The sequence below is a fragment of the Panthera leo genome, chromosome E1, assembly GCF_018350215.1.
Source record: "Panthera leo isolate Ple1 chromosome E1, P.leo_Ple1_pat1.1, whole genome shotgun sequence".
NCBI classification, from domain to species: domain Eukaryota; kingdom Metazoa; phylum Chordata; class Mammalia; order Carnivora; family Felidae; genus Panthera; species Panthera leo.
Genome location: NC_056692.1, coordinates 57432707 through 57459343, shown reverse-complemented (window position 1 = coordinate 57459343; position 26637 = coordinate 57432707). Strand labels below are relative to the sequence as shown.

General features: G+C 62.3%; 2 protein-coding genes across 8 annotated transcripts in view; one reads left to right on the top strand and one right to left on the bottom strand.

Annotated features, from left to right (window-relative positions):
• The first annotated feature begins 303 nt into the window (after positions 1–303).
• On the top strand, positions 304–20178 carry TMC6 (transmembrane channel like 6). Of its 7 annotated transcripts, none has more exons than XM_042915897.1 (22): positions 304–1614; positions 3917–4055; positions 4233–4372; positions 4539–4634; positions 4874–5032; positions 6145–6250; positions 6412–6508; positions 6704–6964; positions 7199–7389; positions 8724–8868; positions 9677–9832; positions 10140–10291; positions 10410–10491; positions 10712–10809; positions 11619–11714; positions 11979–12054; positions 12835–12968; positions 13070–13246; positions 13369–13447; positions 15156–15223; positions 15944–16021; positions 19798–20178. In XM_042915897.1, the coding sequence occupies exons 2-21, from the start codon at positions 4000–4002 to the stop codon at positions 15996–15998; spliced, it is 2424 nt and encodes an 807-aa protein (XP_042771831.1). In that variant the 5' UTR covers positions 304–1614; positions 3917–3999; the 3' UTR covers positions 15999–16021; positions 19798–20178. The 7 variants fall into 7 exon arrangements, with proteins under 7 accessions (XP_042771831.1, XP_042771830.1, XP_042771829.1 ...); XM_042915896.1 differs by lacking the exon at positions 19798–20178 and adding an exon at positions 16874–18109; XM_042915895.1 differs by lacking the exon at positions 19798–20178 and having other exon boundaries at positions 304–770; positions 15944–18109.
• A 1242-nt stretch (positions 20179–21420) lies between these two features.
• TNRC6C (trinucleotide repeat containing adaptor 6C) overlaps positions 21421–26637 on the bottom strand; it is a 95926-nt gene continuing 90709 nt past the window's right edge. Inside the window, 1 exon segment of the mRNA XM_042915890.1 lies at positions 21421–23165. Within this exon segment, the coding sequence (XP_042771824.1) occupies positions 22805–23165 (361 nt within the window). The 3' untranslated portion in view covers positions 21421–22804.

The following is a 26637-nucleotide window of genomic DNA, read 5'->3' as shown; positions in this document are numbered from 1 at the left end:
GCGGGGCGCGGGGAGGGGGGGGGGGCGGGCAAGCAGGTGGGAGGCGTAGCGGGGCAGCCTCCGGGTGGGCGGCTCGGCTGCGCCCTGGGTGGGGGTCGCGCCCTCCCCTCCCCGCGACTCCTGCGGTTGCCGCCTTCCTCGCCTCCTGCCCCGAAGCGAGGGCGCTCCTGGGTGCTCGCCCGGACCCGCTCCCTTTACACCCGGGGAGGTGGGGGGGAGAGCCCAAGCCCAGTCCCGCAGGGCGGGTGGCTTCTTATCTGCGGGTCCCAGTTTGTCCTCTCGGGAGAGCGCGATAGTGGCCTAACGGGTGGGCCCCATCACTTAGGGCTGCTCAGTTTCCAGAAGCCCTTGGCGTTCCCGGCAATGAGGACAAGGCAGGGACCTAGAGCCTGGCCTATAGTGAAGGCTCAGGAATTGGCACCTTTGGGGCGGCTGAATCTTCTGCGAGCAAATCGTCTAAGAGCCTTCTCGGCCATTTCTCTCTCCCGGGATCCCCTGGGGTCATGCCCTTCCTCCTTGCTCCCTCTCCACCTCCCTTAGGGCCCAGTCCATCTCATAGCTGAGCTCTGGTGGCTTTTCTGCACCCCTGCCTAGACGCCTTCAATTTCTGAGCCCCTCTGCTATGCCAGGCTCCAAGCTGGGTGCTGGCTCCCAGGGCGCAGTGGGCTCAGAGGGCGGGGGCAGGGGTGACAGACCGGCAAAAGATCATGTCAACAGGAAGTGACAAGTGCTCCAACAGGGGTTCAATCCAGGAAGGCTTCCCTGAAGAGGTGACTTCCAAGTTGGGCCAGGGTCATGCAAGTAACATGGGGCTGGAGCGTGGGTGTGCGTGGGGGGTGGGTAGTAGTGGGAGGAGAGGCAGGGGCCTGGGCAGGCCTGGGTCTTCATGGCCACCTGCCTTGTGCCAAGAGCCCGCCGGCAGTAATCCACCAGAGGTCCACACTGGCAGCTGCAAAAAAGCCCCAACGCTGGCCCCTCCCTCTTTGTCCAACTTCAGGCCTGCGGGCCCCTTTGCCTGTTGCACTGCAACTTTTCATCCGGGAATCCTGGCTTGGCCCACCCGTTCTCCCCCCTCCCCTCTCCTTCCTTTCTGCCTCCCACCCTCCCTGCCTCTCAAGGCTTCTCCGGACCAGGAATGTCCCCCCACCACTCTCCAAATCCCGCCCATCCTCCCTCCAATCCTTGGGAGCCTGCCCTCTGACCTGCCAGGCTTTCTCAAAGTCAGGTTTCTCAGTGGGGCTCTGGGGTGGACTAGACTTGCGCCCTGGCAGATGGTATGGGGGGGGGAGGGGGGACTGATGAACCCCTGAGCCTCAGTTTCCTCATCTGTGAAGAAGGCACATGGGTGCCCACCTCCCTGGCTTATGGGGAAGAGCGACGGGGACAGTCACAGTGGCCTGGCCGTCTTCCCTGGGTCTCACCCCCTCCTCCCCACCTAGCACACAGGAAGTGACCCAGAACTGTGGGCTGACAAAGGAGGCAGAAACCACGCCCAGACCAGAGCGGGGTGACAACCCGGGTTCCCCACACGCCAGCTTCGGAAAGTCGTTTGTCAGCAGGAGGTCGCGCTGGAGGGCAGGGTTACCCAATCTGGTGTCGAAAGGCGCTGCCTCGGTGGGGCTTTGCAGCATCGTGCTGGTTGGATAACTGCCCGGGGGGGGGGGGGGGGGGGGGGGGGGGGGGGGGGGAAAGGGGCGGCTGGGAATTACTGCCCCGAGTGTTCGAAACTCGGGGAAACTGAGTCCCACTGACGCTGTGGACCTAGGCTGAGGTCGGAGTAGACCTGGGCGCTCGGCCGCCCGCACCCTGCTCAGGCCCGGCGGTGGGGCGGGGGCGGGGTTGGAAGGTGGCCGGGCGAGGGCACGGTCGCCGCAGGGCGCGGGGCGCGCCGGCGGGCGGGCCGGGTCACGTGACGCCGGAGGCCCGCCACCACGTGGGCCGGGCTGGGCGGCGCAGCTCCCTCGGGCCCCGCGGGTCCTGCGACGGCCCCGGGTCGTCCCCCCGGGCCCGCGGTCACTCCCTCCCCCTGACCCCGCCGTGCCCCCCCCTCCCCCCGTTGGCGGAGCCCCGACAGCAGCTCCCGGCGGCGCTTTCAGGGGACAGGTGAGCGGCGCGCGCGCAGGGCCCCTCCTCCCCCACCCCGCGCGTCCCAGGTGAGCGGCGGGGACCCGAGGGCAGGTCCGGGGCTTGGGGGCGGCGTCCGGGTCCTCCCCGGCCGGCTGCTTTCCCCCGCCGCGGACCCGCTCCCAGTCCCTTGGGGCCGCCGGGGTCACCGGGCAGGGGGTTCCACGCCGGTTGCTTCCCCCCCCCCCCCCCCCCCCGTCCCCCAGCCCCCCACCCCCACCCGCGGGCCGCACCGGGGGAGAGGGCAGTGTTGGTGCCCGCGACTGGGAGCGGAGGGGCGGGGAGGGCGCCGGGTCGCGCAGGCAGGTATCACTGGCCCCAGGCGGCGGGGGAGGGGGGAGCGGGAGCTGGGAGACTGGCGGGGCGGGGGGGGGGGGGGGGGGTGGCGCGTCGAGGGGTTCCCGGAGTTGCTGCTGTCCCTGGGCTCCAGGCTGGGCTGCTGCTGCTCCCAGGGGACTCGCGGCCGGCTGGGGTGGGGCTCCTGGAAACCGGCCCCACCCCTGCCCCTCCTCACCTGGCTCAGGGCTCAGGAATGGGGTGCCCCGGAAACTCTGCCGGACCTGCCCGGGCCTGGGGCGGAGTGCCCGGGCGCTGGGTGTCGCTGGCAGAAGTCCTAGGCAGTGACGGGGAGCCCAGGTGAGCCTCTACCCCAGGCAGGCCTCCGGGTTCCAGGCCTCTGAGCACCTCCCACTCCCTCCCCAACCCCCTCCCCCCAACTTCCCCTCCTCCCGGGGAGAAGGGGTGTGTGGGCGAGGCCTGTGGGTCTGAGCCTGCAAGGGGTCTGTCTGTGGAGGAGGGGATTCTAGCTCTAGGGACAGGATTGGGGGGCACATGGTTGGCCCCACCTCCAGCTCTGCTGGTTCCCAGCTGAGCTCCTGCTGGAGGGAGGGGAAGGGGCTTGGACTGTGTGTGTGTGTGTGTGTGGGGGGGGGGGGGGCTGGGCTGAGAAACGGAAGTCCTTGAGGCCCCTAAGTGAGGACACTGTCTGGGCACCCTGGCCTCGCCCAAAGAAGTCCCCTTGAGTTGAGCCAACTTTTCTAAGCGCCGCGTTCCCTGGGGGTGAGTGTAGGGAGGACCGGGCACCGAGCAGACGCAGGGCACAGAGTGAAGAGCCCACACAAGGTCACGCTGGTTCCAGTTGGCCCCAGCCGACCGCAGAGCCCTCTGCCTGGACACAGGCTGGACAAAGGCAGCCTGTTTAACGCCCAGCCCCCCTTCTCCCAGGCAGCTGCCCTGGCCGGCCCCTGGGGTGATGAATGTAGGGGAGTAGGTCTGGTGACCTTGCAGCGCCCCAGCCCGGCCCAGTGGGGAGAGCAATGTTGGTGGGGGGTGGGGGCTAGCTGTGGGAGGGGTTTCCTGGGAGAGGAAGTGCTCTGGGGTTATGGGCAGGCCCAGGAAGGAGGGCTCCGAGTCGCCCCGACCCTTTTCACCAAGAGAGTGGGGGTGTGCCCGGGGCAGAGCCCTCGGGAAGGCCAGCCGTGTGCACAGACACCCACCCTTCCCTTTCCCGGGACTGGCGCCATAGAGGAAACCGACGGGGACTGCCCAGACCCCCCTCCCTTCCTTCCTCTCTCCCTCAGGCAGTGGAACGGGATCCCCCTCGCCCCCTTCTGGCACGAGTTTTATTCGGGGTCACTAGCCTGACCACGTATTGGGCTGTGGATGGGGGGCGGGCAGGGGCTCGGGCGGCCCAGGCTGTGAGTGCCACCTCCCGCGGTCCCCAGGGAGTGGGTGGTTCGGCCGGGCACCGGGCATGGAAGGCTGACCTTGGTGCAATATTCTGTCTCATCAGATGGGCAGCGGGAGGCTTCGGGGGCTGCACCCAGGCTCTGAGCTGCCCTAGGGCTGCAGACTGGCTGGGTGTGGGCCCTAGACATGGCCCAGCCGCTGCCCTTTGTCCTCAATGTCCCTGAGATCCCGGAGGACCATGAGTAAGTGGTCTGGGCCTGGCGGGGGTGGGGGCTGGGCGGCGGGCTGGAGGGCAGGGACGTCCCCAAACTCCCTGCCAGGGAGAGGCCATCTGGACCAGGGCCCGGGGAAGGGGCGGCCGCTGGGGCGGGACCGGGGCAGCTGAGTCCTGGACGCCTGCCCCCTTCTTGCCCCCGCAGCCGGGAGCCCAGCCCGTACGACGAGAGTGAAGTCCATGACTCCTTCCACCAGCTCATCCGGGAGCAGAGCCAGTGCGTGGCTGAGGAGGGACTGGAGCTACGGCAGAGGGGGCTGGGGGCCGGAGCCCCGGGGACCTCGGGTGAGCCGTCCTGGCCCAGGCGCCCGGCTGCTGCTGTGGGCCGGGCGCTGAGCCTTCCCGGCCTCTCAGGACACCCCTCCCGGCTGCGTGCGGGCCCGAGGTGGGGACCGGGTGGCGGAGGCCGCTGGCCGGCCGGGACCTCCGGACGAGTCTTTTCTGTGTACAGGCAGTGGCCGCCAGGCCCCCCTGGGGCCCGAGGATGCTGCTGCCCACAGCACGGCCACGCTCCGCATCCTGGCCAGCATGCCTAGTCGCACCATCGGTGAGTGGGACCCTGGGCGGCCGGGGCTGCGGGTGGCGCCGTGAGTACCCGCCCCGCCCCCTCCCGGCCACCGCCCGGAGCCCCCGTGCGGCCTCGCTGGGTCGCAGAAACGAGCGCACGGATAAAGAGAGGCTAAAAGATGGGCTCTTGGGAAGCCAGCCGGTGGTGCCTGGGTCCCGGGAGAGGTGAGGGGCGGGGGGCACCGCGGCGCGGCCCCCTGACCTGCCGCCCCCCTGCAGGCCGCAGCCGCGGGGCCATCATCTCCCAGTACTACAACCGCACGGTGCGGCTTCGGCGCAGGGTCAGCCGGCCCCAGCTCGGGGGCGTGGGGCGCTCGGCCCGGCCCAGCCTCCGCCTCTATGACCTGGAGGTGGACCCCGCGGCCCTCGAGGAGGAGGGTGAGTGAGTGGGCCCCGCGCCTCGGTGGGTGGGAGCCCAGGCCGGCTCCCCTCCTGCCGCGGGGCTGCCCGAAGGCTGCCAGGCCTCGTGAGGCCTTGCCATGGGGGGACGGGGGCGGCCGAGACGCGGGGCCTTCGGGCCGAGAAGGGTTGGGCCCGGGGCGGGTGGCGGTCGGAAACGCCTGGCCCACACGCTCCCACGCTGAGCACCCATTGCATATGCCGGTCTCGGCTTTGGGGTGCGATGAACCTGGGGCTGGGTCAAGTGTGGGAAAGTCCCTGACCCCGGTCTGGCTCACCGGCAGCGAAACAGATTGAACCAAGTCAGTGGAAAAGCAGATGATTAAAGCACAGATAAGGGCGACGGAGGAAAGGCACGCTGCGGGAGGGGGATTCAGGGAGGCTTCCTGGAAGAAGTGACACTAGAGCAGAGGGGCATGTGCAAAGGCCCTGAGGTGGGAGGCCGGTGTGGAGGGGCTAGAGGGCAAGGGACGGTGGTTGTAGCAGGGCCAGTGTCACGGGTTGGCCTTCAACCTGGTATCCTCTGGCGTTCAGGTGCCCAGAGCTCAGGCACTGTGTTGGGGCCCCGCCCGTCTCCTCCCCAGTTTGCTCGAGGCCCTGCGGCAGGGGACGGACAGCGCAGGGAGGCGCGGGCTCCAGGGTCAGGGTGAACTTTCCAGCTTCGCTTTGCAAACCGGGCCGGGTGTCTGTCAGCTTTCCGAGTGTCACCTCTCGTCTGGTGTCGTGGGCAGTGGTCAGGGATGGGGTTGGACCTCATCGCTGCTGACCAGGGCGGGGACGGGGGGGGTGGGGGCTCAGGCGCAACGGGGGTCAGAGCAAGGTGCTTGTGGGGGCTCAGGAGGAGAGTCAGGGTCGAGGAGGAGGGGCCCGTTGGCCGAGGCGGGGGAGAGTGAAGACGGCTGGTGCGGGAACACAGGCGGGCATGGCAGGGCACGAGCAGAGGGGAGCCGGCCTCCTGGGCCGGGTGGGCAGAGGTGTGTGTTGGGGTGGGGCCGCGGGGGCGGACAGGCTTGTCCGGGGTCACGGCCACAGGTGCGGGAGGGAGGGGTACGGCGGGAGCCGCCCCGAGTCCGTCCTCCGTCCTCCTGCAGAGAAGCGGTCCCTGCTGGTGAAGGAGCTGCAGAGCCTGACGGTGGCCCAGCGGGGCCACATGCTGAAGGGAATGCCCTTGGGCCTGGCTGAGAAACGCAGCCTGCGGTCAGTGCCCATCGGGCCCGGGCGGCCCCCGCCCCCCGCTTCCCTGGCCGGGCTGGGTGGTCGGTGAGAAGGCCCCCCACCCCCACCCCCCAAGCTTGCAGCAGGCGGGGAGGGAGCTGGGTCCATCCCTGGTCCGACCGTGATGTTGCCTCCGCGCCCAGAGAGGAGAGCCGGACCCTGACGGGGAAGCACAGGGAGCAGCGGGGCCGGCGTGGGCTCTTCCCCTGCTGTGGTTGGCTCCGAGACACCTGCGTCCTGGTAGGAGCCTCCGGTCTGGGATGGGCCCAGGGCAGCCGGGTGGGGGGGGGGGGGGGGCTTTCGTCCCCTGCTGTCCTCTTGGTGGGGTCTCCCCCGCCCCCGCCCATGCCTGCAGGCCTGCTCTCCCCACCTCCCTCCGCCCAACCCGGGAGCTGGGGGCCGACCCTGCTTCCCTTCTCGCCTTGGTGCCCACAGGCCCTGCACGGCCTGGGGCTCTGGCTGCTGGCGGGTCTGCACGGCCTGAAGCCCTGGCGCTACGCCCTGAAGCGGATCGGAGGCCAGTTCGGCTCCAGCGTGCTCTCCTACTTCCTCTTCCTCAAGACCCTGCTGGCCTTCAACGCCCTCCTGCTGCTGCCCGTGCTGGCCTTTGTCGTGGGCGTGCAGGCCGCCTTCCCGCCACCAGCCTCCCCGGGCCCTGTCCCCGCCTTCACGGGCCTGGAGCTGCTCACGGGCGGGGTGAGGGCTCCGTCGGGGCGTCCGTGGCTGGGGGGGGGGGGGGGGGGTGGGCGGCCCGACTCGGCTGTGGCCCTTGGCCCACCTCCCTGCTCTCCCCCCACCCCGGCCGTGGCCCTTCCCCCGCTCTGCCTTTCTCCTCGCCCCGCCCCCACGCGTGCCCTCCTCTGCCTCGCGAAGCCCGCGGCCGGTCGGGCGCGGGAACGTCCCTGACGCGGCCGGGCCTCCTGCCTGCAGGGCCGTTTCAGCCACACCGTCATGTACTACGGCTACTATAGCAACAGCACGCTGAACCAGCCGTGCGTGCCCGCCCCGGGTGGCGGTCAGTGTGGCCGCGAGACCGACGGCCTGCCCTACAACATGCCCCTGGCCTACCTCTTCACTGTGGGCGGAGCCTTCTTTATCACCTGCGTCACCCTGGTGTACAGGTGAGGGCCCCGCACCCCATGACCTGCTCTGAGCACAACTCGTTCATTTGGGGATCCTTCCTTCCATCCGTCCATCTGTCTGTCCATCCATCCATCCTTCTTTCCTTCCCTCCCTCCCTCCCTCCCTCCTTCCTCCCTCCCTCCCTCCCTCCCTCCTTCCTCCCTCCCTCCCTCCTTCCTCCCTCCCTCCCTCCGTCCTCCCTCCCTCCCTCCCTCCCTTCCTCCCTCCCTCCTTCTTTCCCTCCTTCCTTCCTTCCTTCCTTCCTCCCTCCCTCCCTCCTTCCTTCTTCCTTCCTTCCTTCCTTCCTCCCTCCCTCCCTCTCTCCCTCCCTCCTGCCTCCCTCCCTCCTTCCTCCCTCCCTCCCTCCTTCCTCCCTCCCTCTTTCCTTCCTTCCTCCCTCCTTCCCTCCTCCCTCCCTCCTTCCCTCCCTCCTTCCTTCCTTCCTCCCTCCCTCCTTCCTTTCTTCCTCCCTCCCTCCTTCCTTTCTTCCTTCCTCCTTCCTTCCTTCCTTCCCTCCCTCCCTCCTTCCCTCCCTTCCTTCCTCCCTCCTTCTTTCCCTCTTTCCTTCCTTCCTTCCTTCCTCCCTCCCTCCTTCCTTCTTCCTTCCTTCCTTCCTTCCTTCCTTCCTCCCTCTCTCCCTCCCTCCTGCCTCCCTCCCTCCTCCCTCCTCCCTCCCTCCCTCCCTCCCTCTCTCTCTCTCTCCCTCCCTCCCTTCCCTCCTTCCCTCCTTCTACCCACCCACTCAACACTTCGTCTACCCCACAAACACTCGCTGTGCTCAGCTCGGGGCAGGAAGGTGAATGAGCCCTTGAGGAACTTGCTGTCTAGGGGAGCAGACAGACCAGTGAGGAGGCTGGGAAAATCCAGAGTCTTAGAGGCGTTTGCTGACTGTTATGGAGCGTCGGAGAACGAGTCAGACTGGCTTCCGAGGGGCGTGTCAGACAGGGAGGTTAAACACGAGCAGGCAGGGGAGAAGCAGAGGCACAGGTTCTCGGCACAGGCAGTGCAAAGGCCCTGGGGTCAGCCGGCATATTCTGCAGCCGGCCACATCAGTGGCTCCTGGAGCCACAGCCCTCGTCTAGCCACGTATGGCTGGCCGGTACCGTATGAGACAGGCCTGATGACAGGCTTGACCGAGGGCGGCCAGCGGTCTGCAGTGGGATGCCCGGAGCGCAGGGCTGGAGGAGAGGGGGGTGGGTGGCGGGAGGCCGACGTAGCGCTGGGAGGGCTCCTCTGAGTGGGTGGTGGGTTTCGGCTGCAGGGAGTGTCCTGACTGCCTTCTCCCGCCCTCTGTGCCCCCCGTCACCTCTCTGCCTGGCTCTGCTCCTCCCAGCATGTCACACTCTTTTGGGGAGAGCTACCGGGTGGGCAGCACCTCGGGGGTTCATGCCATCACCGTGTTCTGCTCCTGGGACCACAAGGTGACTCAGAGACGGGCCTCCCGCCTCCAGCACGACAACATCCGAACCCATCTGAAGGTGAGCTGCTCGGGGGCCCCGGGGCTGCTGCCCCGACCCTGTGTCCCTGTGGCCCCGCAACGCCAGTCCTGGCCTGTGTCTCCTGCGTGCGGCGGGCAGGGGGCGGGTCTGGGCCCTGCTCACAGTGGGTTCCGGACACGGGGTGGCCCCGGGAACCATCCTGGATTTTCCTCCCGTACACGCCTCTCTCTCGGGGCTGTCTGCTGGCCGGGGCTAGTGTCCCCGGTCCTCGAACGTGCAGGAGCCCACGTAGCTGGGACGCGCCGCTCACAGCGGGTTTTGGTGGGCAGGCGTGCTCAGGGTGGGTCGTTGCTGTCGGCCTGTCCTCGAGGCTGCCCTTGGAGCCCTTGGCCAGGAGTCCCCGTGTTCTCTGGTCCCCCAGTGGGAAGAAGCCCCGGGGTTCCGGCCGGCACGCAGCCCTGCCTCGCCCCCGTGGCCCGGGGCAAGCAGGGACTGTTCTCTTCCTGTGCTGTCAGTGAGCAAACTGAGAGCCGAGGTTTGGTCCCCTGTCCGAGGCCGGTAGCCCAGCTGGGCCTTGTGGCTTCTCCGCCTTCCCGGGGTTCGTGTCCGGGGATCCCCCAGCTCTGACCGGGCTGATGGGCCCTCGCCCCTCAGGGAGCTCCCGTGGGTGGCCCGGCGGCCTTCACACCTCAGGGCCCCCGGTCAGCCGGGGGCCACCCCCCCCCCCCCCCAGGGCAGGTGGCAGGGGGGCTCGGGTCCCTCTTTGTCCCCGCGAGTGTCGCCCACGCGTCTGCCTGTCTCCGCGCGTCTGTCACGGGGTTCGTGACGGGCTGGCTGCCGCCCGCAGGAGCTGCTGGCCGAGGGGCAGCTGCGGCAGGGTCCCCGGAGCGTGTGCGGGCGGCTGAGGCAGGTGGCGGTGCTGGGCCTCGTGTGGCTGCTGTGCCTGGCGACCACGCTGGGCTGCACCGTGGCCGTCTACGCCTTCTCCGAGTTCATGATCCAGGTGCGGGCAGCCCCGGGAGCTCCGGGCAGGGGGTCAGACCCCTGCTTCGTTAGGGATGGGTCCCCGGTGACTGGGCCCCTGCGCCTTCTCCCCCGCCTTCTGATCTTTTAGTTTCTTCTTTTCTTTTTTTTTTTTTTTTTCCGGCACCTGTGTCCCCACCCGCTTCCCGTGTGGGTTGAACTTGAGGACTGGGGTGGGCGTATTCCGGGGGAGGGAGGGAGGGAGGCGCTGCGGGGCGGTTGGGCCCCTCCTTCCGCCGGTGCACCTGCACCTGCCCAGACGGCCGCCCCCTCCTCCCCTCCCGCAGAGCCCCGTGTCTGCTGAGCAGGGGGGGGCGCTGCTGGCCCTGCCGGTGGTGGTCTGCCTCCTCAACCTGGGGGCCCCCTACCTGTACCGCGGCCTGGCGGCCCTGGAGCGACACGACTCCCCAGTGCTGCAGGTGTACGTGGCCGTCTGCAGGTGCGTGTGCAGGCGGGGCGGGCGGAGCTTCCTGGGGCACGACCCCTGTCTCCCCCCCCCCCCCCTGCCCCCGGGGCACCCCGTCTCAGCACCGCCCCCGCCTCCCCGTCCTGTCCAGGAACCTCATCCTCAAGATGGTCATCCTGGGGATTCTTTGCTACCACTGGCTGGGCCGCAGGGTGGGCGCCCTGAGGGACCAGGTGAGGGGGGACCTGGGTGGCGCTGGGGAGGCATGAAGCCGCGGGCCCGTCGCGGGGGGGGGGGGGCGGCCCTGCTGCGAGGGCTGGGGGGCGCCCGCCGTGTGGCGCCTCTGGCCTGGTCTGCGGCCGAAGGGAGGGCCCCCAGCTGGGCTGCCGGGGCGGGCAGGGTGGCGGGGGCGGGCACCAGGGGCACAGGGGGCTGAGGCCCGGTCTGTTTCAGTGCTGGGAGAACTTTGTGGGCCAGGAGCTGTACCGGCTAATGGTGCTGGATTTCATCTTTATACTGCTGGACACGCTTTTCGGGGAGCTGGTGTGGAGGTGAGGCCCCGGTCCCTGCACCTGCCTCCTGGGCACCTGCCCCCCCCCCCCCCCCACTGGCAGGGCAGACAGGGATCGCCTGGAAGCCGGGCCTCGCCTCCCGGATCGGGGCCCTCGATCCGCACCCACGATGCCTCTTCTGGACATCATCAAACCGAGAAAAGCACAAGACAGGATATACCCCCCCCCCCCCCCCCCGTTTTCTTTTTAGATCGGGGGTGGGGGAAGAGTTTTCAAAATGATGTATGATCTCAGTCTTGTGCAAAGGGGAAAAAAGGGAAGGAAGGAAGGAGAGGGACGTTTTCAGGGTGCTGCAGGTGCTAACGCCTGGAAGTGTTTTTATTTTCTTCTGTTTGTGGTTTTTTTTCCGGGAACATATGCATTTGATAGTAATTAAAAACAGGGATGTTTGACAGTCAGTGAAGCGTGTGAAGCCTGGACGTTGAACAGAGACTGAGGGGTGGGGGGAGGGGGGATGGTGCGCTGGGAGGGCTGGGTCAGTGGAACGTGCGACTCATCATCTTGGGGTCGTGGGTTCAAGCCCCACGTTGGGTGTGGAGTTTCCTTAAAAAAAAAACAACAAAACAAAACAGAAAAAAGACTGGGAGGAAGTCAGCTGCAGCCTGGAGCCCCTCAGGCTGGGGGCCTCGGCCTGCCGTGTGCCCTGACGTCAGCTGGGCGCCTGAGGGGGGCGGGCGGGGCGGGCGGCTCGGCCCGAGGGGAGGGTCACAGGTCGGGGTGCCTGCCTGCGGGGACCGGTCTCTGGGCCTGGGCCTCCTAAGTGACCCTCAGGGGCTCCTCTGCCCCAGGCTCATCTCCGAGAGGAAGCTTAAGAGGAAGGAGAAGCCGGAGTTCGACATTGCCGGGAACGTTCTGGAGCTGATTTACGGGCAGACCCTGACCTGGTGAGCATCTTCCGCTGGCCTGCCACTGCCCGGCCAAGGCGGAGCCCCCTTCCCCGCTCGGGACCCTAGCAGGGCCCCGCCGTGGGACTCTGGACTGACGCGGGCCCCGACCCCTCCCCTCCCAGGCTCCTGAGCCCGGCCCGGCCCGGCCTCGGGGTGCGGCCGGGAGGTCTGACCCCGGGCCGGGCCGCGGTAGCCCTGGGGTGCGGCACAGGGGTCGTGACCCCAGCCTCTGGACTGCAGCCCCCGCCCCTGTCTCCCCAGGCTGGGGGTCCTCTTTGCTCCCCTCCTCCCTGCCGTCCAGATCATCAAGCTGGTGTTTCTCTTCTACATCAAGAAGGTAAAGGTGCCCGCTGGGCCCCCAGGAGGGTGGCAGGGCCTCGGGAGAGTGTGCAGCCAGGGCGGGTCACCGGGCTGCTGGACCCGGAGCCCCGGCTTTGGAACCCTCCCCTCGGCCCGAGTGGTCTGAGGCCGGCATCCCCGGGCTCCCTCTGGGGTCAGTCCCATGGTCCCCGGGGAACAGCCGACTGCCCCCCACCCCCACCCCCACCCCACTGCCTCACTGCCTTTCACAGGCTGGGTGGCATCCTGTCTGGTCCCTGGGCGTTGCTGGGTGCTCGGGCGCGCCGGGCCTCAGGGCCTGGCCCTGGGAGCTGCTCTGAGCGGAGGCCTCGACCTGGGCCGAGGGAAGCCGGTTGGGGTTGGGAACCAGGTTCTCTCTGGCCCTCCGTTGCCTCGTCTGGGCGATGGGGACAGTGCCCTGCTGGAGGCGACGTTCATGAAGCACGGGGCACGGTGCCCGCCCCAGCAGAGACCTTCAGTCAGCCGGGTGGTTGTTTCTATGGACTCTCCCGCACACGAGGGACGGTGGATGAGCCCCCCCTCCTGTGCCTCGGTCTCCCCCCTGTAAAGCAGGAGGCTGGCCTGGCCGGCTCTCCCCACCCCCGCACGCTCACACGCGGAGGGTCTGCTTCCGGGGGGGAGGGGAGCCCGTCCCGTCCTGGGGTCTGGGCTCAGGGCCCCTCCCCCGCGGGAGGCCCCCTGCCCGGCCTGGGGGAGGGGGGGCGAGGCGGCAGGGCAGGGCAGTGGCAGAGCGCAGCCTTTGTCCCTTTGCCCCCAGACGAGCCTGATGGCCAACTGCCAGGCGCCCCGCAGGCCCTGGCTGGCCTCCCACATGAGCACCGTCTTCATCTCGCTGCTCTGCTTCCCGTCCTTCCTGGGAGCCGCCGTCTTCCTCTGCTACGCCGTGTGGCAGTGAGTGGGCGCTTGCCGCCTGGGGGCGGGGCGCGGGGTGGGCCCCGGATTCGGGAGGCGCTGCGGTGTGGGGTGACGCGCCGGCCGCCGTCCTCCCCCAGGGTGAAGCCCTCCAGCACCTGCGGCCCCTTCCGGACCCTGGACACCATGTACGAGGCGGGCAAGGTGTGGGTGCGGCGCCTGGAGAAGGCGGGCCCCAGGGTCTCCTGGCTGCCCTGGGTCCACCGGTACCTGGTGGAAAATACCTTCCCCGTCTACCTGGTGTCGGCCCTGCTGCTGTGAGTGCGGGTGGGCGGGGCTTCCGGGGGAAGGACCGGCCCGCGGGGGGGGGGGGGGGAGGCCCCATCCTGTCCGTCCCCCCCCCCACCCCGACCCCAACCGCCTCCCCCATTTCCTGCAGGGCTGTGATCTACCTCAACATCCAGGTGGTGAAGGGCCAGCGGGAGGTCATCTGCCTCCTCCGGGAGCAGATCAGCAATGTGAGTGCCCCTCCCACCCCCTGCCCTGCGGGCCACCTGCTCGCTGAGCCCCACCCCCCACCCACCTGGGCTGCTGAAAGGGTCTATTTGCCCAACACGTGACACCACCAGGGACTGTGTGTGGCTTGTACTAAGCAGAGGTGAGGAGGGAGGTGAGGAGGGAGGCTGTGTGTGGTTTGTACTCAGCAGAGGTGAGGAGGGAGGCGGGCGGGTGGCAGAGACCCCCGGGGACAGGGTGTGCGGCCCTGCGGGGCGGGGAGTCTCTGTGAGGATCTCTGAGACATGGAAACAGCTGCTGGACTTCCTAGGGGACTCATGTCAGGACGCGGACCCCGTTCCGTGCCTCCGTTTCACAAGCCAGGGGAGTGAGGTTGAAGCGGGTCGGGATTTAAAACATTTTTACGAAGCACGTTGCAGTTTGTCGGGAAAGTGTGAGAGGCAGGGTGGGCCCGGAAGCCCGGGGCACGGCTCCCTCCTGGGACCCCTCGGGATCCACCCGCCCCCTGCCGCCCAAGCCCACGCGGAGAGGCCGCCCGGCCCTGCCCTGCGGACCGTCCCTCCTGCCCCGAGCGTGGCTCTTTCCCCGCTGGGTTACTGGACCTCCTGTCATGTTATAAAAGCACGTGGCTGTGGCATCTGGGTCGCTTGGGTGGCATCTTCCCAGCTGGGGAAGGTGTCTTGCCCGGGTCCGGGCTGGGCGCTCGGCGGGACCGGCCGGCGACAGCGGGTCCCCGCGCAGACGCCGCCCTCCCAGGGCTGTTTTCCTTCTGGGGTTTTTCACTCGTGCACCCAATGCTCGGGCCACTTCGGGGCCAGCTGTGCCTGTGGCGCGGCATCCACGTGGGGCTGGGGGCCGCGCCTCGTCCAGGCGCGTGCTGGGGGTGGGGGTGGTGGCCGCACGGCTCCACCTGCTAGTTCTCGGCCAGCGGAAGGACGGGTCTCCGGGCGGGCCCTTGCTGCAGACCGCGTCTGCCCAAGGCCAGGCCCCGCCCCGGGTCTGCGGCCTTGGGGGCTGCAGGTCTGAGCTCAGCTAGCTCCCCCAGTGGCTTTTCCCGGGGCCTGGGAAACTGGGTGGCTGACTGAGCGCACAGCCCTCCAGATCCACCAGTTGGGACGGAAAGGGCCCCGAGCCCAGGGCTGTGGGCGGGTTGCGGAAGCTGGAGAAAGCAAGCCAGGATGCCCCCCAGAGTCTCAGGAAGGAACCGGTTTGGCCGACACCTCGATCCTAGGCCCAGTGAGGCCCATTTTGGACTTCCGATCTCCAGAACCGAAGGATGAATTTGTGTTGTCTTCAGCTGCTAAGTTTGTGGTAATTGGTCAGAACAACAGTAGAAAGGGACACAAGCCCTATGAGGCAGACATTCTTATCTCCCTTTTACAGACGGTGACTCTGAGGTCAGAGAGGAGGTAATTTGCCCAGTGCAGAGTTAGTAAGTGGCAGGACCAGTTTTAGATTGGGTCAGGCTGACTCTGTGGCCTTCACTGGGCCCCCGATCACATTTCCCTTTTCACCTTGGCAGCTAGGAAGCTTAGATCTCTATGTATGCCCATTGCCTGGCTCTTGGTTTTTCCATCCTTGTTTGGTGCCTCTTTCCCCCTTAAACCTTTTGTGCTTGTCCTGTCCAACAGTCCTTGTGAGCTCCCTAAGGACCGTTCTGAACAGACGGATGGACAACTGTTCCCTCACTCTGTGTTCTGGCCTTTCTAGGAGGGGGAAGACAAAATCTTCTTGATCAACAAGCTTCACTCTGTCTACGAGAAGAAGGAGAGGAGCAGGTGAGGGGCCATGGCGGGGTCGGGCACTTGGCGCAGAGCAGGGAGTGAGGAGGGCAGGGGTGCTGGCCTCCCCGGCTGCTCTCCTTCCCACCTTCCCCGCTCAGGCGTGGTGAAGTCTGCTGGGCAAAGGCAGGCAGAGGAGAAGCGTGTGCAGGGGTGGGGTTGAGCTGGGCTCTGAGGCCCTTCCCCTCCTGTCCTCCCTGCCACGCCCTTTTCTTTCTAAGTTGGGGTGCCCGAGAGCTGGCCCCTCAGTTCCCGGGGGGTGCACGCTCCAGGCAGGGTGGTGCAGCTTGCTGTAGCCTCCTTTGTCCTTGCTCCTCTCTTACGTGGGGGCAAGCCCACCCGTCTTCCTGCTGCCCGGACAGACACCTGGGGACGGACTCCCGGCCCGCCCGGGCCAGGCTGGGCAGGCTGAGGAGGGCAATCCAGGCCCCGGGGCTCATCCCTGGGCAGCAGGAACCTGTAGACTGAGCCATCTGACAGCCCCGCCCAGCCTACAGACACACTGGAGGTCTGTCCAGCCCCTTTCAGGCTCTCCAGAAGCTTCTTTACCCTTGGCCGGGGCGGGGCGGGGGGGGGGTCTGAGTGCAGCCCCTGACAAGGGCTGCTGGGTGTCTGGCTTCGGCCGGGCTGGCGGGACGACTCCTCGGCCTCCTGGGTGGGTGACCCGCTGCTGCCCCCAGGACAGAGGGGCCCCTTGCTGACTCCCCCTTCTGGCAGGGGTGGTAGAACCCAGGAGGCCGAGAGGCTCGAGGAGGATCCGGACGCCCGCTAGGACAGCCCTGCATCCGCTCACAAGTACGGCCCGTGCCCGTCACCCTCCGATTCCACGGCCCCGCAGGCAGAGACGCCAGCCAACCTGAGACGGTGCACGCACCGGACAACCCCACTGGGCCACGGGGAGGGTGACGGGACTCTGCAGCCCATCGAGGCTGGAGCTGGAGGGTGGGCGAGTGGGGCGGAGCCCCCCCAGTGGACTAGATCCTGCTCGGGACTCTATTTATTGTGGTAAAAATATTTTGCAGAATGGGCCTCTCTTGGGAGTCTGTGCTCAGAGCCGAGCCAGCCGGGCGCCCAAGCACCACTGTGCTGTGTCCCCTCCCCTCGCCTGCTGATGACGTCCAGGCGGAGGGCGTGGGAACCTAGGGCCCCTTTATTTCCTCTTTCTGGCTGGAGGCTGCTCTTCCCTCCCTCCGCAGGGGTGCGAGGGTCTGGCGCTAAGCACAGGGCGCCCTCTGCTGGCAGAGCCTCAGATGGCAGGTGGACCAACCCACGGCTTGGCAGGTGCCCCTGGCCAGCCTGTGCCAGGTGGCTGGCACCTGTGCGGGCAGCCAGGCAGGCAAGGAGCAAGTGTGGGGGGTGTCCAGGGTGACAGAGCTGTCAGCGGCGGTATCCCGCGGTTACAGGGCCGGGGGTGTGGAGAGCAAAGTTAGGGAGGCTGGGGGACGGCGTCCCAGTTAGCAGCGGGCCACGGGGACAGGAGCCTGCCAGGCAGAGGGGCAGCCAGCACGCAGGCCGGGACGGCCTGGCGATCCTGTGGGGATGCCATGAAGCCGAGAGTAAGGGAAGGTGGGGAGAGGCCGTCACAGGCCCCCGTGTCCCAGGTCTGTGGCAGCCGGGGAGATGGCCCCACGACTCCTCCTCCCACAGGGGAATCCAGAAGAGCACAGCTCGGGCCCGGGCGAGGCAGTGGGAGCGCCAATCACCCACGGCGGAGACACCACCACCAGCAGTGCCCCCAGCCGGGCCCACGCCCACCCGAACCGTCCCCTCTCCGAGGACGGTCTCACGGGGGGTGGGGGCGCGTGTGACCGTTCGCAGATGTGCGGGCACAGGTCCACCTGCTGATGTGGCCCCGGAGGCTCACCTGGCACTCTCTGCGGGGGGGGGGGGGGGGGCGGTGCCCTCGATGCCCCCGACAGCTCGATTCCTGGCTTGCCGTGGCCAGTCCCAACACGGGGCTCAGGGATCCCTGCAGATGGCTGGTGCTCATCGTGGGCACGAGCACATCGGGGTGAAGTTGGATGGGCGTCCGGATGGAGGGAGGCTGGCCAAGGACCCTGCGACACGCCCTTCCTGACACCTGCCTCTGGACGGGCACAGACAGACCACTCCCAGTTTGAGCTGCCTCGTGGCCCCCGTGAGGTCAGGCCAAACTGCTCTGACGACTCAAAGGCCTGCCCAGGTTTCTGTAGAACTACCGGGTGTGACGGCTGTGTGTGTCCCTCACTCACTCGAGCACTAACTCACTCGGGCGCTGCCGTTAGGGCGTTTCGCGGGTGTGTTTAGCACGTACAGCCAGCCGACTTCAGGGAGATTATCCCCAATAATGTGTGTGGGCCTTACCCAATCAGTTGAAAGACCTTAAGAGCAAAACACAGGTTTTCTGAAGAAATTCTGCCCCGGGACCGCAGCGCTGACTCCTGCCGGCCCGGCTCCCACGTGAGCCCATTCTCCTCCTGGACACCCGCCTCCCGTCGCGCTGTTTCCGACGGCGTGCGGCCTCAACATCCTCCGGTCAGCGCATCTCACCACGTTCCTCCCGCGCCGGAGCCCCCGGGGGATCGGGCCTGCGCAAGGGCTGGGGTGTCGGACGGGCCCGTATCCTGACCCTTCTGAGCTGGTAGCCTCGCGCCTGCTCTGTGACCCTTGCCCAGCCGGGTTCCTCGCCTCGTGGGGCTGCTGGAGCAAATGACAGGTCCCGTACGGTGCTTAGGACCACGCTTGGCACGGGGATTTTGCTTAAAAAAAAAAAAAAAAAAAAGCGATCTATAATTGCCAAAAGAGGCCAACTGAGCACTTAGAAACTGCTTTCAGGGGCGCCTGGGTGGCTCAGGCGGCTGAGTGTCTGCAGCTCAGGTCATGATCTCGCGGTTCGTGGGTTCAAGCCCCACATCGGGCTCTGTGCTGACAGCTCGGAGCCTGGAGCCTGCTTCACATTCTGTCTCTCTGCCCCTCCCCCGCTTGCCCTCTGTCTCTGTCCCTCAAAAATAAAATAAACGCAAAAAAAAAAAAAAGAAAAGAAAGAAATTGCTCTTCCAGGGGCCAGGAGGTTGACGGAGCTTTTGGGCTGATGACAAGATTCCTCCAGGCCACTGCTGCTCGGCTCTGGCTCCTCAACGGAGCCAAATGGGGAGATTAAAACTCGGGGGCCCGGGGCCCGCCCCCGGGGATTCTGCTTGCTTAGTTTGGGAGGTGTCCTGGCACTGGGGTTTAAAAAAAGTTTCCAGAGAATTCTAATGCAGCTTTGTGTAGCATCTGACACGGTCTCTTGAGCCCAAGGCAGAAGTGCCCAGGGAGGGGGTGTTGGGAAACGTGCTTCCGTTTCCCAAACCGGGGCGCCGGCCGGGCCTGCTACTTATCCGGTTCCTGGTCAGACAGCGTCACGCAAGGGGAGCTCATCGACTGCGTTTGCACCGAGATGCGACGCACAAAGCTGGCAAGTTAATTATGACTCCGGTCATGCTTCCTTGGGGGTTTCCCTCGATCCATCCCGAGCGTACTGCACCAGGGAAGAATCTTCTTGAGATGCCGCTCTGCGTTTCGCTCTGGTCAATGAACATGGGCTCAGCTGCTCGGCATCTCCGGTCTCCTCTCGGTCGCTAGAATCAGTGGCCGCCCCTCCCCCTCCCCCTGATGCCTCTTCTTCGGGCCTCCTGGCTGTTGGAACAGCCCCTTCTCTGCGGACTCTGCTACTACCCACCGGGCATCCGGTCTTTGGTCCGCCATTCTCCCCAGGTGTTGCCAGGACGTTCTCAAAAGCGCAGCTCCGCACCTACCGTCGTCTTGATTCTTCTCCTCTTGTACTCTGGGCACCAGGACCCCCGCTGCCCACTCCTGGTCCACCAGCAGTCACTCCCGACCTGGGCTTACGTTGGGTCACCCGCGCCGCCCCCAGCTTTCCGCAGCCCGTTAAAATCTGATCCGGCCTCCCGGGCCCGGGGCGGCCCCACCTCCAGCCTGGCGCACCCCCTGCATGTTTTCGGGGCGCCGAGCCCGTCGCCCTGGGGAGCAGGCGCTGCCAGTTTGCGCTCTCGCAGAAACCCTGGACGCTGCACCTGCTTGTTGGGAGTGCCTGCTTGTTGACCGGGTGCGCTTTGCCCCGCTCCCGGCTTCCACCCCTTCTGGTCTTGCGCTTCTCCGGACGGACCGTGAGCCCCTCGGAGCCCCTCGGCGCGGTCCGGTCCGGCGCAGCTTTCGGAAGAGGTGGGGCGGGGCCAGGAGCCCGCGGGCCTGCCTTCCCGCCGCCGCGGAAGGGGGGTGGAGACAGCGCGTCGTCCTGCCAGTCTCTGGGCAAGCGGTCACGGCGGCGGACGTGCCGGCTGGTCTCCCAGACACCGTCTTCACCATCCGGATGATGAGAGGCGCCGATGCTTCCGGAACCGTTCTAAGGTCACGGTGTTCGGCGCGGACCCGAGAAAATGAGCGAAGTGTTCGCCTCTTGGCTGCCGCGGGAGGGGGATACGGCACCGAGAGCGAGCCACGCGCCCTGGCCGGGCCTGGACTCCCGCTCTGCTCGTGCACAGTGCTTCGTGACAGGTACCTTCCACGGCTCACTTTGGGTTGTTTTGCAGGGATAAACGAGGAAACGTCTAGGAAACACAGAAGACCTCCTCCATCACGCGCTTCTGTCCAAATATTTCTGACGCCCAAACCGGGTCACGGGGGCCGGGGGGCCGGGGGGCCGGCGGCCCTGGCTGCGTCTCAGGCTCTCGACCATCCGTGCTGGGGCTTCAGGGCGAACTGCAAAGGTACGAGACAAACGAGAACATTATCCGCCACCCAGCCGGCATCCGGGCCTCCGTCTCCTTACTCGCGTAGCTCGGAGGCTGGCGGAGAGGGGCGCGCTCTCTCCCCCAGCACATAAAGTGAAAATCGAGGATACCTGTCCCTGGGAAAACAAAAAAACAAAAACAAAAACAAAACCAAAACCAAAAACCACATTTATTTGAACAGCCAAGAAAAAAATTGCAATTTATTAAGATTCAACAAAGCGTTGTCCTTTTGAAAGCAACTCTCGGTGCGTGTTCTTTAACGATCACATTCTATGAGGAAAAAACATTAAAAGCCACAAACTTGTTTTTTAATCTCAGAGTTACAGACATCTTTAATTCAAAAGAAAAGGTCAAAAAAAATTAACAAAAAACAAAAACAAACAAATAAAGCGTCTTCACTTCCATCCCCAATTTTAAAAACTCCGTTTTTCTACAACCCGATGCTAGGCGGCAGCACGGCCCGCTGTCTGGACGCACACGCATGCACGCACGCGCGCTCGCACATATATTTGACGTACACGCGTAAGTACGTGTACGTCAAATACATAGGACGCAGGTAACGGCAATGAGATGCACTTACTCTGAGGAAGGTTTGTTTAGCTAAATACACGACTAAACTTCAGAAAACAAGTCTTGAACCCGGTTTGTGCATAGTTCATGATCCTCTATAAAACCAGCTTTTGTCGATCTGCAATTTTGCAGGACTTTCTCTTTTTTTTTAAATTTTTTTTGTTTTTTTTTTTTTAATTTTTTGTTTTTTGTTCTTTTTTTGTTTTGTTTTGTTTTGATAAAACCATTAAAAAGCTAATTAAAAAAAATGTAATGCACAAGTTTCCTGATCAAGCAGGCAGGGAGCACAATGTTCATATATTTTTAAAACATACTTGAGGGTATGTTACTCCATTGTCTTTCTTTCTTGCAAAACAATCAAAACATTGATCATTTTTAAAACATAAAGCAATTTTTAATATATAAAGCACTCTTCAAACATCTATTTCTTTTGAGTCCGTTATTTGGTAAATATGTAACTGCTACACATTAGAGATTAGGTATTTTTCTTCTTTGTGGTTTTTTTTTTTCCTTTTTTCTTTTTTTTTCTTTCTTTTTATTTTTTTGTTTGTTTTTTAATAACATCTTCAGTGCTAGGAGTCGGGTTACAAAATACATGAAATGGTGTGGAGCTGCCCCTCGGGAACCCTGGCTTTCCTGAGAGCGCGTCCACATGTGCAAGACAGTGACCACAACGTCTCGTCACCTCGACGAAGGGGACACTCGACAGTCCACAACGATGGCCGGAGGGAAGCGACGACACTTGTTCAATCCCAGAGCTCTGAAGTAGCGAATCTGCATTCGGAAAATAGGTTTCTTTACCACGGAAGTCTCTTTTTTTTTCTTTTTTTCTTTTTTTTTTTTTTAAATTCCTTTTTAAAATTTTTTTTTTTTTTTTTTTTTAAATTTTAAAGTCTGAAGGAGAAAAAAGGGTCTGTAAACAGGTGGGAGCCCTGAGCACGGGCCCCTCCGAAAGCGGTCACCACCCAGGTCCAAGTGCTTGGCCCCGCTCCTCGTGCGGGGCCGGTGGCTCTCACCAGTATCTATGGCCACGGTCCAGCACCAGCTGTTTTCTCTTTCGCTTTATATTCCAAATGGAAACACGGTGCAATACTCTGGTAATAATTCTCTTGCATTAGTCCACAATAAAAAGCTGCTAAAGGTAGGTATACATATTATTTATCCAGAGATATACACTGTAATTTTTAAACGCAGTAACAGAGTCCTTGAGTAAACATTTACACGTGAATTGTCACCGGCCCTGTCCTATGAATTCTCTTTAACGTATAGGATTAGCGAAAGGAAGAGCAGGGACACTCAGTGCAAAGTTAGAAGCTAATAATAGTAACAAACGTTGGACCAATGCGCCAAAAAAAAAAAGCATATACTGAATAAAAGGGAAAACCCACAGTTAAATCCTCACACGCTTAACACACAAACACAGAGGAGTGCGCACACGCGCGCACGCACACACACGCGCACACACGCACATAGGCTGTGAACTCAGAAATGTTTCCTGGAGCCTGTCTCTGCGCACTGGTGTCAGCTTGGGAGTGCAGAACTGGACGCGGCGAGCGCCCGCGTCTCCTTGTCGGCCTGCTGGATTCAAGTATTTGCATGTTCGATATGTCTTTTTTTTTTTTTTAACTTTTAAAAAATATTTTTTGGGATTAAAAAAAATGACAGGAAAAAGTAATGAAACAAGGGTAATGTGCATAGGCGGGCCCGTGGGAGCGGAGGGCAGAGCGCAGGCGGCCGCGTGGGGCCCGCGCTCTGTGCCCGGGGATGGACACCAGCCGCCCTGACTACGGGCCGCCTCTGGTAATGTGCATAATCGTCACAGGCTCGTTTTACATAGGCTTTCTCGTCTCCCTCCCTCCCGCCCCCCTTGATAAAATAACCCTTTCCAGCCCACGATCTGAAAAGTGCCCTTCATGATAGAACTAGTCTAAGCAGCTTTTATACTTAAAAAATCAAAATGACGACACACCATACGAACATAAGACGACACAAAATAAAAAGCTATGAGGAACATCCTGTCATTAGCGTGTGACACTGACCAAGCGCAGCCCGCACTGTCCTGTGGACAGTTCGCAAGGACCGCGGCGGACGTGCGTCCCCAGTACTGGACGGAGGTACTCAAGGGCTGCCGGGCTGCTCCGGGCCAAGCGGGGTCCTCAGCGCCGCCCGGGCTGGAAAGGGTCAGCCTTCTCTTCCCGGCGCTGCTGATTGTGGTGCCCGTGGGGTCCTCTCGGTCCTAGATGGATTCCCCGCTGAGAAGGTCGCCGGGCAGCAGGGTGTTCAGCGGGGTGGGGCTCCCGATCACCCTGCCGTCGTCACTGCTGGGAGGGCCCCAGAGGCTGCTTGAGTACTGGGGGACCCCGCCCCACAGCAGGTCGCTGCTCCCTTTGCCGGCCAGACACGGGGCGCTCCAGTGGCCGGTGTCGCTCCGCACCAGGCCGTGGGAGCCGCCCGAGGCGCCCAGCCGCGCCTGGCCGGCCCCGGTGCCCGACTGCCAGCCGGAGGTGGACGGCACCGCCTGGCCTTGGGCCAGGAAACGATTTACCTCTTCTTCGCCAGCAAACTCGGCCAGGATGGTGGTGTTTCCCAGAACACACCTGAAAGGGCGGGACGGCAACAAAATTAAGAGCTGGTCTCTTGGGAAGATACGAAATTTGACAGAGCTTCAGCCGGACGAAGAAACGGAACCGCAAAGACTCAAGTCAGTAAGATCGGAAATGACAGAGGAGACACGACGACTGACACCACAGAAACACGCGGGATCGGGAGAGACTCCTGGGAACGATCCCATGCCGACAAACTGGGGACAGCCTAGAAGAGACGGACAAATCCCTGGAGACAGACAACCTAGCAGGACTGACTCGTGAGGAAACAGAAAGTCTCAACAGACCGATAATGAGCAAGGAGACTGACTCAGTGACCAAAGACCTCCCAGGACAGAAAAGCCCGGGACCACAACATGGCTTTCCTGGGGATTTCTACCTAGAATTCAACAGCGATCCTTCTCAAACGCCTTCAGAAAAACCGAGAGAAGGGGACGCTCCCACCCTCGTTTTATGAGGCCCGTGTCATCTTGACCCCAAAACCAGACCAGGATGCAAGAAACTACAGAACAGTATTCCTGACGAACACAGATGTAAACATTCTCAACACAATATTAGGAGACTGAATTCAACAGCACTTTAAAAGGATCATACATCGTGATTAAGTAGGATTTATCCCGGAGATGCAACGACGGTTCGACACCCGCAGATCAACAAGTGTGATGCGTCACGTTGACGGAGTCAAAGGTCAAGATCCGAACGTCTCAGCAGATGCAGAAATGGCATCTGACCGAACACAACGACCTTTCACGACAAAGACCCCCCACGACAGGGGACAGAAGGGGCACGCCTCCGGGTAATAAAGGCCACCCACACAAGACAGACACACAGCCAATATACTCAGCGGTGGGAGGCTGGAAGCATCTTCTCTAAGATCAGGAACAAAACAAGGATGCCTGCTCTTGCCACGTCTTTTCGACAGAGGACTGGAGTCTCGGCCAGAGTAATCGGGCAAGACCAAGAAGTAAAAGGCATCCAAACTGGAATGGAAGGGATAAAAGTGGCATTATTTGCAGATGACGTGATCTTACGTAGAGAAAACTTGAAAGACTCAACCCAAAAACTACTGATGAATTCAGTAAAGTTGCAGGATACACAACCAACATAAAGAAAACAAGTGCATTCGTATACACTGAAAGTGAAACACCTGAAAGGGAAAGAAAAAACCTCATTTGCACCAGCATCAAAAGCAACAAAACACTTAGGAGTAAATTTATGCAAGCAAGTGAACACTTTTCGTGCAATGAAAACGAAAATAATTCTAAGAAACCGAAGAAAGTACAAATGGAAGGATGTCCTGCGTTCGTTCTCGCATCAGAAGAATCAACACTATTAAAAGTCCCGACGACTCGACGCCGTCTCTACCGTAGTCCCTATAAAAACTCCAGTGGCATTCTTCATGCAAGTTTGTATGGAACCACGAAAGACTCCAAATGGCCAAAGCAATTCTGAGAAAGAGTAACACAGCAGGAGGCATCACACTTGCTGATTCCAAACCAGACTACAAAGCTACGGTATTCAAATCAGTATGGTAACAAAACCAAAACAATCAACAACAACAACAACAACCACCACCACCACCCAGACAGACACAGACACACAGACCAGTGGAACAGAACAGAAAGCCAGAAATAGATCCCCACGTAGACAATCGATTAGTATTTGGCCAGGGCATCAAGAGTACTCAGTGGGGAAAGGGGAAAGGATAGTCTCTTCAACAAATGTGCTGGAAAAACTGGAAAACACGTGCAGAACAAGGAAAAGTGGACGCCTATCTCACGCCACTCACAAAAATTAACTTGAAATGGATTCAAGACTTCAACGTAAGATTCTGGAACTGTAAAACTCCTGGGAGAACACACAGGAAAAAAGCTCCTTGACGTTGGTCTTGGCAATGATTTTTTTTTTTTTTTTTTAATTTTAGAGAGAGTGAGCAAGAGCAAGGGTGCAAGCAGGGGAGAGGGGCAGAGAGAGCGGGCGAGAGAATCCCAAGAAGGCTCTGTGCTGTCAGTGCAGAGCTGGACACGGGGCTCGAGGCCACCAACTGTGAGATCATGACCCGAGCCGAAATCAAGAGTCAGACGCTCAACCAAGTGAGCCACCCAGGCGCCCCCCTGGCAATGATTTTTTGATATGACACTAAAAGCACGTGGGGTGCCGGCTAACTCAGTCGGTGGAGCGTGCGACTCTTGATCTCAAGGTTGTGAGTCTGAGCCCCATGTTGGGTATAGAGATTACTTAAATAAACAAAACTTAAAAAAGCACAAGCAATGAAGAAAGAAGTTAATAAGCAGGACTGCATCAAACTAAAAATCTTCTGCACAGCAGAGGAAACTGTCAATCCAATGAAAAGACACTACGGAATGGAGAAAAATATTCACAAAAATATTCACATCACTCATCATCAGAGAAATGCAAATCAAAGCCCAATGAGAAATCACCTCACACCTGTCAGAATGGCTGTCATCAAAGAGACAAGAGATAACAACCGTCGGTAAGGATGCTGAGAATAGGGAGCCCTTCGGTACTGCTGGGCGAATGTGAGTTAGTCCAGCCGCTACAGAGGTTTCTCAGAAAGTTAACAACGGAAGAATCGTACGATCCGGCAATCTCACTTCTGGCCACACATCCGAAGGAAAGCATTCCTGCAGTATTGTCCAAAGTAACCAAGATATGGAAAGAACCTGAGTGCCCGTCAATGGATGAACGGAGCAAGATGGTTCACAGCCCCTGCCCCCACCATGGAATATCACTCAGCTGTGGGAAAGAAGACCCCGCCATTTGTGACAAACACGCACGGACGCTGGTGGCCTTAAGCGAAGGGAGGGAAGTCAGGGAAAGACAAATACCGCGTGATCTCGCTTGGGTGCGGAGTCTAAAAGATCCACGCTGGCAGACAGAGTAGAAAGGGGGTCGCCAAGGGCTGGGAAGTGGGGTGGTGTTGGCACAAGGGTACGGACTTCCAGTTAGGAGATGAGTGAGTCCCGAGGACCTAACACACTGCGCGCTGACGACAACTGGCCACACTCGACACGCCAGAGCTGCTAAGAGGGCAGATCTGCAACGTGCTCGCGACAAACACGAAACGGTAATTCTGGGCCAGCGGAGGCGTGAGCTAATGCCGCGCAGCGATCACACCCGTGCAGGATACGAACGCGTTAAATCCACGCGTGCGCACCTTAAACGGACGCAGCGCCGTATGCCAACTACAGCTCGAAAAAGCCACCAAAACCCTCAAAACCAACAGAAAGGAGGAGCAGGACAGCAGTCACGTGAGTGGAACAACCCCGCGCCTTCCTGTGCCCACCTCCCTGGCTTCCCGTGCTGCTTTCACAGGAAAAAGCGCAGCTGGGGGTGTCACAGGTCACCCGGAAAGAGCCCACAGCTCGCGTTTTGCTTCTACTGTTTCCAACCCCAGGTCACGAGCTGCTTTCCTCATCTGACACCTTTAGTAGCTATACTGTGT